The sequence below is a fragment of the Chiloscyllium punctatum genome, chromosome 24 (genome assembly GCF_047496795.1).
Source record: "Chiloscyllium punctatum isolate Juve2018m chromosome 24, sChiPun1.3, whole genome shotgun sequence".
Classification (NCBI taxonomy): Eukaryota; Metazoa; Chordata; class Chondrichthyes; order Orectolobiformes; family Hemiscylliidae; genus Chiloscyllium; species Chiloscyllium punctatum.
Window position 1 is genome coordinate 61,805,083 of NC_092762.1, and position 15,262 is coordinate 61,820,344.

The following is a 15,262-nucleotide window of genomic DNA, read 5'->3' on the forward strand; positions in this document are numbered from 1 at the left end:
GCTGGGGGAGGGGGTCAGTGAGGGTGGGGGTGACCGGGACTGGGGGAGGGGGTCAGTGAGGGAGGGGGTCAGTGAGGGTGGGGGTGACTGGGGGTGACTGGGGGTGACCGGGACTGGGGGAGGGGGTCAGTGAGGGAGGGGGTCAGTGAGGGTGGGGGTGACCGGGGCTGGGGGAGGGGGTCAGTGAGAGTGAGGGTGAGGGTGAGGGTGAGGGTGACCGGGGCTGGGGGGAGGGGGTCAGTGAGGGTGGGGGTGGGCGGGACTGCTGGGTGGTGGAGTGGAGGGGCTGTACTCTTCCCCCTCTGCCTCCACCCGCCGGTAACCCGGAGCGAACCCGTCCCTGCCCAAGGAAGCGGGCGAGCTGCCGGAGTCACTGCCCGGAGATGTCCCGGTGGTTCAAATAGAAACGAAAATACACAGAAGGAAGGTTCTCAAAAACAAAGTTACCCTTTCATCCTGGGCACTGCATTGCCCCCCACCCCCTCCCCAGCCTGACAGCATTGGGCACTACCACCCTCTGAGCTTACCTTACCTTTAGCCCTGTCCCTGTCAGTGATGTTGTAGTCCGGCTCGGAATGGCTCAGGATGTTGAACTGCTTCTCCAAGGCATTGAAGAGAGAGAGAGAGAGCCCCTCACTCCCTGAATGGTCTTCTCTGCAGCCCTTGGTCTCGGGACAGCTGCCAGTGAGTCCGGGCATTAAACTTAAAGCTGGGTGCCCAGTGATCTGCCATTGCCCACGGGAACCAGCCCTTGGGGAGGGGGCTGGACGGGGAGTGTGGGGGGGGGGGGGGGGTCAGAATCAGAGAAACTGCCCAATCTTACAGCTCAGAGCCCTTGGTTTCAACTCTCTGCCCTTCACTGCCACACATACAGAGACACTTCTGTTCTCTGCTGTCTATGTGCTGTAACGGGGGGGGGGGGGGGGGGCAGCGGTTAAAATCTTATTGCTCGCAGTTGTCAATTGCCCCGGGTCTCACCCGGGCTGCAGGCGGGAGAAGATCCTCCCCCCCACCCCCCCTTACTCCCTTCCCCTGGATCTCCCGGAGCAGCTCCAACTCTGCCTGTGTGAGCTCCCACCCAAATACAAACTCCAGCCTTTGAGGAAGAAGTTTCCTGAGTGCCCTCCCAGGCTGTGGTCCCGAGGCTCTGAGCTCCCTTCCAGCTGATGTGGGACTGAACCGACTGCCCACTCACTCACACTCTCAGCTCTGGATGGGTGTCTGTCCTCCTGAATATCCACCGCACCCCAAAACGATTAAAACAAAAACCCCTTTCCACTGAATTCAGGGCTGAGTTTGCAGCCGCTCCTGCCTGCAGAGTGAAGTGTCAGGTTACTCATAACCGCCTAATAGATTCACGACAGCTGTCAGCGAGCAAGTACTGTCCCTCCGGCTCCCAAATACTGAATGGAAAGGAACAGCCGGGGAAATTAAACGCAACATATAAAGGCACGGAGGAGGCAGAACAAAAACAAAATCAAGAACCACGCCGGATATAAGGTGAGCCTCTGGGATTCTCAGCCCTCAGTGATCCCCACATAATTGTCCCACTGTTGTCATTGCCCCCCACTGTCCGACCACTGGATAGTGAGTACCCGGGAGCGAGTTGAAACCCACTTCCGCCAACGAGGAGCTGCAGACCAAGTTCGAAGTGCCCAAAAGAGGGGGAGCAGCCAGTGCAGACACCCCGTGCTCAATTCTTCCCTCAACCCTTATCATGGCATCAGTTTTGCCAGCTGATTGCACTCGAAGTTGAGATTGCTTTTGAGTCCTTTCTCCTGCGGATGATCGGTCTGTTTCAGTACATTTACCTAGAACTGGCCACATTCCCTCAGTCACCCCCTCCCCCTTTCCACCACCCGCCCAATCCCTAAAAGACTGCCTCGCCTGGAAGACCATTCTGCATGTTCACAGAAAAAAGTTGCTGGAAAAGCTCGGCAGCATCTGTGGAGAGAAAACGTTTGGTGACCTTTCCTCAGAACTCGTTTTTTTATACCACGTACTCATCCCTGTCTGTTTGAAGATTAACTGAAACAAATAATTGTGGGCGCTGGAAATTAAAAAGCCAGAAATTGCTGGAGAAACTCATCAGGTCTGGTGGCACCTGTGGAGAGAAAAACAGTGTTAGTAGAGTCATAGAGCTGTACAACACGGAAACAGACCCTTTGGTCCAACTCATCCATGCCAACCAGATCTAGTCCCATTTGCCAGCACTTGACCCATATCCTTCTAAACCTTTCCTATTCATATACCCATTCAGACGCCTTTTAAATGCTGTAATTGTACCAGCCTCCACTACTTTCTCTGGAAGCTCATTCCACACTCACACCACCTCTGTGTGAAAATGTTGCCCCTTAGGTCTCTCTTAAATATTTTCCCTCATCCGAAACCTATGCCCTCTAGTTCTGGACTCCCCCACCGCAAGGAAAAGACCTTGTCTATTTACCCTATCCATTCTCCTCATGATTTTATGAACCTCTATAAGGTCACCCCTCAGCCTCCAATGCTCCAGGGAAAACGGTCCAGCCTATTCAGCCTCGCCCAATAGCTCAGATCCTCCAACCCTGGCAACACCCTTGTAAATCTTTTCTGAACCCTTTCAAGTTTCCATACTCCGTTAATGTTTCAAGTTCAGTGACCTTTCTCCGCAAGAATCTTAAATTGGTCTTTCATCAATTTGATCTCTAAACACTCAGGTCATATGTGTATATATGTATATATTTTACACAATACATTTAGAAGTATTTGTTTTGTTGCATGTTTGCTGTCCTACAGCTTTCCAGCAACTCCCCTGATAGTCACCTGCAGTTATCAATAATCCCCTAAACACAGGGGAGATGTTTTCAATCAACATGTTCAATTCTTTTACAACATATCTCTGAAGCAGATGGTACGTGAACCCAGACCTTCTATCCCAGAGGTAAGGGTACTATCACTACAAGACTAGTACCCTCTGGGATTCACTGTGCATGAGTCCCTGTGACCATTCCCCTCTCAAACAGATAGAGTATACCATTTTGGATACTGTTCGGGGAGGAGGAATGGCCTCTCAGGGGAAAGCAGGGACCGCCAAGATTGTGGCACCATATTTGGCACTGCTGCACAGCTGGGGAGGCAAAAAACTGGGAGAGCTTTAATGATAGGGAACTCGATTGTAAGGAAAACTGTGGCAGCATACAGGACTCTTGAATGGTATGTTGCCTCCTTAGTGCCAGGGTCAGGGATATTTCAGAGAGGTTCCAGGATATTCTGAAGGAGGAAGTGAATAGCCAGCAATTGTGGTACATGCTAGTACCAGTGATGTGAGTGAAAAGAAATGAGGTCCTGCAAAATGAATTTAGAGAGTCAGGAAGGAGATTAAAGAGCGCTATTCCTGCTTCCTAAACTGCTTTCAAATAAACCTGTTGAATTATAACCTGGTGTTGTGTGATATTTAACCTTACTCCAGGATGTAGAAGTTTCAGACACAGTAGTGGGGAAGAGAGGTGGAGGCACTGCATTATTGATAAAGGAAACCATCACTGTAGTAATGAGGCAGGACATCCCGGTAGAGTCTCCAAAAGAGGCCATCTGTGTAGAGTTGAAAATAAAACAAGGGGTGATTACCTTTCTGGGATTCTGGGATTCAGGCCTCCCAACAGAGAGAGGGAGATAGACGGGCAGATTATGCAGGCAAATCACAGAAATGTGTGAGAGAAACAGGTTTTTAGTTGTAGGAGCCTTCAACTTTGCTAACATTAACTGGGATTGCCTTATTGTGAGAGAATTAAATGTTGTAGAGTTTTTAAAGTGCATCCAGGAGAGCTTTTTGTGCTAATATGTAGATAGTCCTACTAGAGGTTGTTGGGGCAGGGAATGAAGCCATTCAAGTCGTTGAAGTTTCAGTGGGCAAGCGTTTTTGGTATAGTGACCATAACTCTGTAAGTTTTGAAGTCATCATGGAACAGGATAAGGATAGTGCAAAGTGTCTAAACTGGGGAAAGGCCAAATACAATATCATTAGACAGGCTCTGGCAAACATAGACTGGGAGCAGCTACTTGCAGGTAAGTCTACATTTGGAAAGTGGAAGTCTATAAAATGAAGTGTTGTGAGAATTCAGGGTCAGCGTGTTCCTCTAAGAGGGAAGGGAAAGGGCAGCAAGTCCAGGTTGCCCTGGATGTCAAGGGAAATTGAGAGTTTGATAAAGAAAAATAAGGAAGCATACATCAGCTGCAGCACATTAAACCAGGGGAAAGCCATCAAAAGTAGGAAGTTGCTTAAAAAAGCAGCAACGATGGGCCATTAAATACCTTTGGCACATGGGGTCAAGGAAAACCCAAGACTTCTTATGAGTACGTTAAGAGTAAGAGAATTACCAGGGAAAGAGTGGGACCAATTAGAGACCAAAGGGGCAACCTCTGCATGGAGCCAGTGAATGTAAGTGAGGTCTTAAATGAATATTTATCTTCTGTATTCACAGAGGAAAAAGACAATAAAGCTAGGGAAATAAAAAAACCAAAAGTACTGCAGATGCTGTAAATCGGAAGCAAAAACAGAAGTTGTTGGAAAAGCTCAGCAGGTCTGGCAGCATCTGTGAAGAAGAATCAAAGTTATCATTTCAGGTCCAGTTCTGAGGAAGGGTCACCGGATACGAAATATTAACTCTGATTTCTCTTCACTGATGCTGCCAGATCTAATGCAGCCACGGATTTCAGCTGGGATTATCATGTTCTAGAACATGTTAAAGTAAATACGGAGGAGGTATTAGATAGGTTAGCAGGCATAAAGGTGCATAAGTCCACAGGGTCTGATGAAATGTATCCCAGGCTGCTGAGATTGCTGGGGTCCTGATGAATATATTTAATACTCTGCCATTCACAAGTGAAGTGATGGATGTCTGGAGGATAGCTAATGTGGTACTTCTGTTCAAGAAGGGCAGTAGGGGTAGGCCAGGTAATTACAGACGAGTAGCCTGATCTTAGTGGTAGGGAAATGATTGAAAACAATTCTAAGCACAGGATTAATTAATACTTGGAAAGTCAGGGATTGATCAAGGATAGTCAGCATGGATTTTTTATACAGAGATCCTATCTGACTAAATTAATTGAGACGTTGTAAAGGTGACTCAATATATTAACCAGGGTAGTACTATTGATGTGGCCTTTGACAAGGTCCTACATGAAGGATGGTCCAAAATGTAAGGACCCAATGGGACCCAAGGTAGGTTGACAAACTGGTTCCAAAATTAGCTTATGAATAGGAGACAAAGGGTGATGGTGGAGGGTTGATTTTATAATTGGAAGCCTGTGACCATGAAAGGGATCGATGCTGGGACCCTTGCTGATCGTTATGTACATTAATGACTTGGATGTGTACATAGAAGGTATAATTAGTACATTTGCAGGTGACATGAAAATTGGTGGTGTTGTTGATAGTGAGGACTTGGTCTCAAGCTATTGCCTCACAATGATCAACTGACAAATTATGCAGAGCAATGGCAGGTGAATAATCCCATTAAGTTTGAGGCAATATATTTTGGGATAGAAATGAAGGATATACACAATGAGTGGTCATTCCCAAGGGAATACTAAGGAACAAAGGGACCTTAGTGTATAAGTCCATAGTTCCCCAATGGTGTGAGCACAGTTAGACAGGACAGTGAAGTGGCATATGGGATGTTTGCCTTCTTAGAGGGGGAATAGAATATAGGAGCAAGGAAGTCTTGTTATAATTTTATAAAACATTGGTTAGGCCACAGATGGAATACTCCATCTGCGGTTCTGGTCACCACATTACCAGAAGAATATGGTTGCACAAGAGAGAGTGCATAGAAGATTTACCAGGATGTTGCCTGGATGAAAAGTCTCACTTATGAGGACAGACTGGGTAGGCTGAGTTTGCTTTCCTTGGAACTGAGGAATCTGAGGGGGGACCTGATGGAGGTGTACAAAATTTAGGCAGAGTAGGTCATGAAAATCCCTTCATCATGACAGACATGTTTAACACCAGAAGGCATAAGTTTCAGTTGATGAACGAATGGTTTACAGGAGATCTGAGGAAAAGTTTTATCACCCAGAGGTTAGTAGATATATGGAATGTGCTGCCTGAGAGGGTAGTGGAGGCCAGTACTCTCACAACATTTATAAAACGTCTGGATGAGCTCTCAAAATGTTGGGTCATAGTGGGCATGGACCATCGCAGGTAAATGAGATTAGTGTAGTTTGATGTTTGTTGGTGAGCATAGACATGATGGGCCAAAGGGTCTGTTTCTGGGTTGTGTACATTTGTGATTCCAAACACAGAAGAATGTTTAAGAACATTGCAGACAGGATTAATCAAAACTTGGAAAGGTAGGGTTTGATCAAGGATAGTCAGCATGGATTTGTTACATGGAGAGTCTATCTGACTAATTTAATTGAAATGTTTGAAAAGGTGACTCAATATATTGATGAGGGTAGTGCCATTGATGTGGCCTTTGACAAAGTCCTACATGAAGGATGCTTCAAAATTTAAGACCCAATGGGATCCAAGGTAAGTTGACAAACTGGTTCCAAAATTGGTTTGCAAACAGAAGGTGATGGTGGGGGGTTGATTTTGTAATTGGAAGCCTGTGATTGTGAAATTGACCATGTTGTGGATGAAGAAGAGAAAAATGGTGGATAGCAGGATAATATCAATGGATTGGTCAGAACATTTCAGGGGAGTTTAAACTGGAGAAGTGTGAGGTAATAGATTTGGAGTGCACTAACAAGGAAAGGGATGGTATATACAATGGAAGGAAGGTTTTCAATAAAGGGAGGGGAACAGAGGCACCTTAGAGTGAACACACAGGTCTCTCAAAGTAGACAACAGGTGGATGTATTGGTCAAAAAAGTATATGGAATGAAAAACAAAACAATACAAGCCTTGTTTTAAAGGCTTGGATGGGGAGGAATTTGTTAAGTATGTACAAGAAAACTTCCTTATTCTGTATGTGGATGTACCTACTTGAGAAGGAGCAATGTTTGACCTTCTATTAGGAATTAAGGCAGAGCAAGTGACTGAGGTGTCAATGGGAGAGCACGTTGGGGCAAGTGATCATAATTCTTTTAAAATAGCTATGGAAAAGGATAGAACCAATCAAAATGTTAAAGTCCTAAATGGAAGCAAGGCCAATTTTGATGGTATGAGACAGAGTCACAGAGATGTACAGCATGGAAACAAACCCTTTGGTCCAACCCGTCCATGCTGACTAGATATCCCAACCCAACCTAGTCCCACCTGCCAGCACCCGGCCCATATCCCTCAAAACCCCTCCTATTCATATACCCATCCAAATGCCTCTTAAATGTTGCAATTGTACCAGCCTCCACCACATCCTCTGGCAGCTCATTCCATACACATACCACCCTCTGTGTGAAAAGGTTTCCCCTTAGGTCTCTTTTATATCTTTCCCCTCTCACCCTAAACCTATGCCCTCTAGTTCTGGACTCCCCAACCCCAGGGAAAAGACTTTGCCTATTTATCCTATCCATGCCCCTCATAATTTTGTAAACCTCAGCCTCTGACGCTCCAGGGAAAACAGCCCCTGCCTGTTCAGCCTCTCCCTATCACTCAAACCTTCCAACCGTGGCAACATCCTTGTAAATCTTTTCTGAACCCTTTCAAGTTTCACAACATCTTTCCAATAGGAAGGACACCAGAATTGCACGCAATATTCCAACAGTGGCCTAACCAATGTCCTGTACAGCTGCAACATGACCTCCCAACTCCTGTACTCAACACTCTGTCCAATAAAGGAAAGCATACCAAACACCTTCTTCACTATCATATCTACCTGCGACTCCACTGTCAAGGAGTTATTAACCTGCATTCCAAGGTCTCATTGTTCAGTAACACTCCCTAGGACCTTACCATTAAGTGTATAAGTCCTGCTAAGATTTGCTTTCCCAAAATGCAGCACCTCGCATTTATCTGAATTAAACCCCATCTGCCACTTCTCTGCCCATTGGCCCATCTGGTCAAGATCTGGTCGTAATCTGAGGTAACTCTCTTCGTTGTCCACTATACCTCCAATTGTGGTGTCATCTGCAAACTTATTAACTGTACCTCTCATGCTCACATCCAAATATTTATGTAAATAACAAAAGGCAAAGGACCCAGCACCAATCCTTGTGGCACTCCACTGGTCACAGATCTCCAGTCTGAAAAACAACCCTCCACCACCACCCTCTGTCTTCTACCTTTGAGCCAGTTCTGTATCCAAATGACTAGTTCTCTCTGTATTCCATGAGATCTAACCTTGCTAATCGGTCTCCCATGGGGAACCTTGCCGAACGCCTTACTGAATTCCATATAGATCACATCTACTGCTCTGCCCTCATTAATCCTCTTTGTTACTTCCTCAAAAAGCACTCAATCAAGTTTGTGAGACATGATTTCCCATGCACAAAGCCATGTTGACTATCCTTAATCAGTCCTTGCCTTTCCAAATACATGTACATCCTGTCCCTCAGGATTCCCTCCAACACCGACGTCAGGCTCACAGGTCTATAGTTCCCTGGCTTGCCCTTACCACACTTTTTAAACAGTGGCACCACGTTTGCCAACCTCCAGTCTTCCGGCACATCACCTGTGACTATCGATGATACAAATATCTCAGCAAGAGGCCTCGCAATCAGTTCTCTAGCTTCCCACAGAGTTCTCTGGTACACCTGATCAGGTCCTGGGGATTTATCCACCTTTACCCGTTTCAAGACATCCAGCACTTGCTTTTCTCTCATTTGGACATTTTGAAAGATGTCACCATCTATTTCCCTACAGTCTATATCTTCCATATCCTCTTCTACAATAAATCCGAATTCAAAATACTCATTTAGTATCTCCCCCATTTTCTGCAGTTCCACACAAAGGCCGCCTTGCTGATCTTTGAGGGGCCCCATTCTCTCCCTAGTTACCCTTTTGTCCTTTATGTATTTGTAAAAACTCTTTAGATTCTCCTTAATTCTATTTGCCAAAGCTATCTCATGTCCCCTTTTTGCCCTCCTGATTTCCACCATTAGTATACTCCTACTTCCTTTATACTCCTCTAAGGATTCACTCGATCTATCATCTCTATACCTTACATATGCTTCCTTTTTCTTAACCAAACCCTCCATTTCTTTAGTCATCCAGCATTCCCTATACCTACCAGCCTTTCCTTTCACCCTGACAGGAATATACTTTCTCTAGATTCTCGTTATCTCATTTCTGAAGGCTTCCCATTTTCCAGCCATCCCTTTACCTGTGAACATCTGCCTCCAAACAGCTTTCGAAAGTTCTTACCTAATACCATCAAAATTGGCCTTTCTCCAATTTAGAACTTAAACTTTTAAATCTGGTCTATCCTTTTCCATAATTATTTTAAGTCTAATAGAATTATGGTTGCTGGCCCCAAAGTGCTCCCCCACTGACACCTCAGTCGCCTGCCCTGCCTTATTTCCCAAGAGTAGGTCAAGTTTTGCACCTTCTCTGGTAGGTACATTCACATACTGAATCAGAAAATTGTCTTGTACACACTTAACAAATTCCTCTCCATCTAAACCCTTAACACTATGGCAGTCCCAGTCTATGTTTACAAAATTAAAATCCCCCACCATAACCACCCTATTATTCTTACAGATAGCAAAGATCTCCTTACAAGTTTGTTTCTCAATTTCCCTCTGACTATTAGGGGGTCTATAATACAATCCCAATAAGATAATCATTCCTTTCTTATTTCTCAGTTCTACCCAAATAACTTTCCTGGATGTATTTCCAGGAATATCCTCCCTCAGCACAGCTGTAATGCTATCCCTTATCAAAAACGCCACTCCCTCTCCTCTCTTGCCTCCCTTTCTATCCTTCATGTAGCATTTGTATCCTGGAACATTAAGCTGCCAGGGAACATTCAAAAGTTGATTGTTGGAGGCTATTTGCAGTTAAAGGACAATTGGGAAGTGAGAGCCCTTCAAAAGTAAGATAGTGAGAGTTCAGACACAGTACGTTCTTGTTCGTGTGAAGGGCAAGGCTGGTGGATGTAGAGAACGTTGGATGACTCAAGATCATTGAGACTCTGGTCAAAAAAAAGAAAGAGGCATATATGAGATAGAGACAGTTGGGATCAAATGAAGGCCTGGAGGAGTATAAGAGCAGTAGGAGTATACTTAAGAGGAAAATCAGGAGGGCAAAAAGGGGACATGAGATAGCTTTGGCAAATAGAGTTAAAGAAAATCCAAATAGATTCTATAAGTACATTAGAGGCAAAAGGTTAATTAGTGAAAGAATACAGCCCCTTAAACTGGCCATCTCTGTGTGGACCACAGGAAATGGGTGAGATACTAAATGGATATCTCACATAAGTATTTACTGTGAAAAAGGACATGGAAGCTACGGTACTTAGGGAAATAAATAGTGACGTCTTAAAAGAGTTCATATTGCAGAAGAGGAGGTGTTGGGGGTTTCAAAATACATAAAGGTAGCTAAATCAGATATATCCCAGAAATTTTGGGGAATCTAGGGAAGAGATTGCTGAGATATTTATATCATCAACAGCCATGGGTGAGGTGTCAGAAGCCTGGAGGTTGGTTAATGTATAAGTACCATTGTTTAAGAAAGATTGTACGGAAAAACAAGGGAACTACAGGTTGGCGAGCCTTATGTCAGTGGTGGGTAAGTTGTTGGATGGGATATTAAGGGACAGAATTTACATGCATTTGGAAAGGCAAGGACTGATTAGGGATAGTCAACAATGTTTTGTGCATGGGAAAATGTGTTTCACTAATTTGATTGAGTTTTTTGAAGAGCTGTCTACATGGACTTCAGGAGAACATTCAACAAGGTTCCGCAAGGTAGGTTGGCTAATAAGGTTAGGTCACATGAGATCCAGGAGGAGCTAGCCAATTGGATACAAAATTGGCATGATGGTAGGAGAGAGTGGTAGTAGGCAGTTGCTTTTCAGACTGGAGGACTGTACCAGTGATGTGACACAAGGATTGCTGCTGGGTCCATTGCTTTTCATCATGTATAAAAATGATTTGGATATGATTATAGGAGGTATGTTTAGTAAGTTTGCAGATGACACTAAAATAGGTGGTGTAGTGGACAGGGAAGATTATCTCAGAGTACAATGAGACCTTGATCAGATGGGCCAATGGGCCGAAGAGGTGCAGGTGGAGTTTAATTTAGATAAATGTGAGGTGTTGCATTTTGAAATGCAGACCAGGAAAGGGCTTATACAGTTAATGGTACAGCCCTGGGAGGTGTTGCTGAATAAAGAGACCTGGGGGTACAGGTTCATATTTCCTTGAAAGCAGAGTCGCAGGTAGATAGGGGAGTGAAGAAGGCATTTGGTGTGCTTACCTTCATTGATCAGTGCGTTGAGTATAGGAGTTGGGATGTCATGTTGCAGCTGTACAGGATATTGGTGATGCCATTTTTAGAATTTTGTATACAATTCTGGTTGCCCTTCTAGAGGAAAGATGTTGTTAAACATGAGAGGGTGCAGAATAGATATACCACGATGTTGCCAGGACTGGAGGGTTTGAGTTATAGGGAGAGGGTGAATAGGCTGGGGTTTATTCCCTAGAGTGTTGGAGGGTAAGGGTTGACCTTATAGAGGTTTATAAAATCATGAGTGGCATTGGTAGGGTGAATAGCCTAGGTATCATTCCTAGATTGGGAGAGTCCAAATCCAGAAGGCACACATTTAAGGTGAGAAGGGATAGATTTAGAAAGGACGTAAGGTCCGTGCATGGAATAAGCTGCCAGAGGAAGTGGTGGAGGTGGGTACAATTACCACATTTAAAAGTCATCTGGTTGAGTGTATGGATAGGAAGGTTTAGAGGATATGAGCCAAATGTTGGCAAGTGGGACTAGGTCAGATTGGGATAACTGGTCAGCATGGATGAGTTGGACTAAAGGGTCTGTTTCCATGCTGTGTGACTCTATGACTCTAAGTCATATTGGACTTGAAACATTAACTTTAACATTATGTTACAGAGCGTGAGAACAAATGTTGAATACAATATGCAGTTCTTATTAAAGGAAGAATTGAAAGGCAATGCTGGCAGTTCAGAGGAGATTGAATGGATGATGCTTGGAATGAATGGGTTGCCTGATGGGGATAGATTGGACAGACCAGGCCTGTTTCCACTTTATTGGAGAAGAGTGAGACGTAACTTGATTGGAGTCTATAAGATCCTGAATGCTCTTGACAAGGTTACTGTGGAAAGTATGCTTTTGTTGGTGAGTCTAGATCTGGTGGACACTATCTTAAAAGTAGGGACAGAATTGAAGAGATTTTTTTACTCAAAGTGTTGTTCCACTTTGGAATTCCCTGCCTCTGAAGGCAGGGTCATTGAATATGTTTTAAGGTGAAGTAGATAGATTTGTGTTCGATGGGAAATCAAAGGTCATCAGGGATAGATGTGTATAGATTTAGGACAGATATCGGGGTAGTTTCTTTACTCAGCGAGTAGTAGGGGTGTGGAATGGCCTGCCTGCAACAGTGGTAGAATCACCGATTATTAAGGGCATTTAAATGGGCATTGGTCATATATATGGATAATAATGGAATGGGGTAGGTTAGATGGGCATCAGATTAATTTCACAGGTCGGGGCAACATCGAGGGCCAAAGGGTCCGTACTGCACTGTAACGTTCTATGTTACATGTTCTATGAATATGGAATTTGAAACATGAACAGACCATGTGGCATGGTGGATCAGGCATGAAGGACTGATTGGTCTACTTCTGCTTCTAATTTATATGTTCATATGTAGCTCTATTTCTCTCTCCACAGATGCTGCCAGATCTGCTACGTTTCTCCAGCACTTTAGTTTTTTTTTGTGTTAATCCAATCTAACTACATAGGTCACCGAAATGAGCGCTTATCTTTCTCATCCAGAACATTTCAATCTCTGTTCCAATCCAACAAGAACACACCTCCCTCCTACCACTTTCTCAGGATATCTGGGAAAGAGCAGTCACTTATGTCTTGCCACATTCCTTGATAACCCAAATGATAAATCAGCAGCTGCTCCAAGGTGTAAAGTAGAAACGACAGAGCAGTGAACATTTTTAAACGTGTGAAGTTTAATTGAAGATGATATTATATTAACCAACTCTGCCATCTCTATGAATTGAACTGACAAAGTTGTGTGCTTTAAAATGTGAGTGGTATCAATCAGCTGTGATAACCATTAAAAGGTAAGTTAAAAATCACACAACACCAGGTTCTAGTCCAACAAGTTTAATTGGAAGCACTAGCTTTTGGAGCACTGCTCCAATTTCAGGTGGTTCTGGAGTACACAATTGTTTCACTAAAACCTGGTGTTGTGTGATTTTTAACTTTGTACACCTCAGTCCAACGCCAGCATTTCCAAATCATTAAAAAGAAAGATTTACATTGTGCATAGTTTACAGTTTCAAAGAGTTATACTGGACTTGAAATGTTAACTCTTTTTCTCTCCACAGTTGCTGTCAGAGCTGCTGAATTTCTCCAGCACTTTCTGTTTTTATTTCAGATCCCCAACAACCACAGTACTTTGTTTTCATTTGTTGTACTTTTCTTTGTCAATAGAAGAATAGAATAAAAGAAACATAAAACATTAGTTAGGCCACGGCTAGAATACTGCTGTAATGCTGACTGCTAACCAGAGGATAGAGCCAGATCCACAAGGATATAAAAGCAAAATACTGTAGATGCTGGAAAACTGCTGTAAAATCAAGCAGTTCTCTGGAAGTGGAGCAGGTATGGCAGCACAGTGGGGACAAAAAAACAAGGGGTGATGCTTCATCCTTCAGAACTGATGTACAAGGATGTTGCCTGAACTGACAATTTCAGCTCTGAGAAAAAATTAGTTAGACTGTTGTTCCTTTCCTTGGAAGTCATGGGGAGACCTAACTGAAGTGTATAAAAGTAGGAGGGGTCCAAATGGAATGGATTGGGAGGCCCTATTCCCTTTGGTTGAAGGGTCTATAAGCATGGGCATAGATTTCACGTGGAGGTAGGTGATTTAAAAGAGATTTGAGGAGTTTTTTTTCACTCAGAGAATGGGGGATGTGAAACTAATGACTGATGGGGTGGAAGGACCAGAAACCCTCAACATTTGAAATTGACTAAGATTTGGAAAATCGCATGACGACCAGTACAGACTCAATATTTTCCTAAGGTAATTTTCACTGAAGACAGCAGAACCAGAGTGTGACATGTCTCTGCAATTGGTTAACAGGACAGAAACACAGCCATTCACACTCAACTGAGACCAAATTCACCTCGATGCAATTTGGGAGCTTTGTAATTTACATGCCAGACGGCAATGTATATTAGATTTTTTTAAAAACTACTAGGTGATTGGCCCAGCCTGTTCATTACTTTTGAAATCTGACTAGTGGGAAACTCAAACTCTGAGAAATGACAATACCTTTTTGTTACTGGGAAATATAAAAGGAAACTGATATATTTAACTGGGAAATACCTGATGTGGATTTGGTTGAAATTTCAATGTTTGAATTTCTGAAGAATAAAATAATGTGAATAATTCAGTTTCCACTGTGAGATGCAAGATCAAGAGCATTTACAAACTAATTCCAAGTTGTGATGTGGAGGTGCCGGTGTTGGACTGGGGTGGACAAGGTCAGACATCAGACGACAACACCAGGTTATAGTCCACCAGGTTTATTTGACATCACAAGCTTTCGGAGCACTGGCCCTTCATCAGGTAAAGTGTTCACCTCAGTGAAATGTTCACTTCACCTGACGAAGGAGCAGCGCTCCAAAAGCTTGTGATTTCAAATAAACCTGTTGAACTATAACCTGGTATTGAATGATTTCTGATCTAATTCTGAGATGAATTGTGAATTGCCAGCATCTGGCCCCCAGGGATTAAAGTTTCAAATTGGTGCCTGATAATCTCTGCCCTGATAATCTCCTAAATTCTGATGGGGAATGAGGTTAACCCTATGGAAATTGCAAGCCACAATCGTCTGATTATTTTGTCCACTCAAATAGTTAGCTGGTTTGTCACCCACTGCAAACATAGAATGATATGTGATTGTCATTTTTTGTAAAAAGAATGTTAAAAGTCACATTAATATTTTAGAATTAAAACAAGATTTGATGCTATGGTGTATTCCTTTCCAAGACTGCAGTGAGACACCATGGTGGGGGGAATGAAGATAGATCCAGAAGGTACACCAGAAATCCTGTGCTGATCTCCTTTACAAAGTTTCCAAATGCATGTTATTGATCTAAATTCAAACAGTGCATCTGTCCCATTCCCTG

General features: G+C 43.7%; 1 protein-coding gene across 3 annotated transcripts in view; it reads right to left on the reverse strand.

Annotated features, from left to right (window-relative positions):
• nrtn (neurturin) overlaps positions 1–766 on the reverse strand; it is a 140,352-nt gene extending 139,586 nt beyond the window's left edge. For 2 of the 3 annotated variants that reach the window (XM_072594000.1, XM_072593998.1), the window contains exon 1: positions 533–673. Coding sequence is in view for 1 of the 3 variants with exons in the window: in XM_072594001.1 (XP_072450102.1) it covers positions 533–698 (166 nt within the window). In the remaining 2 variants the exon portion in view is untranslated. Of the gene's footprint in view, positions 1–532 lie in introns of all 3 variants that reach the window. The other variant, XM_072594001.1, reaches the window with a different exon arrangement.
• Between the last annotated feature and the right edge of the window lie 14,496 nt (positions 767–15,262).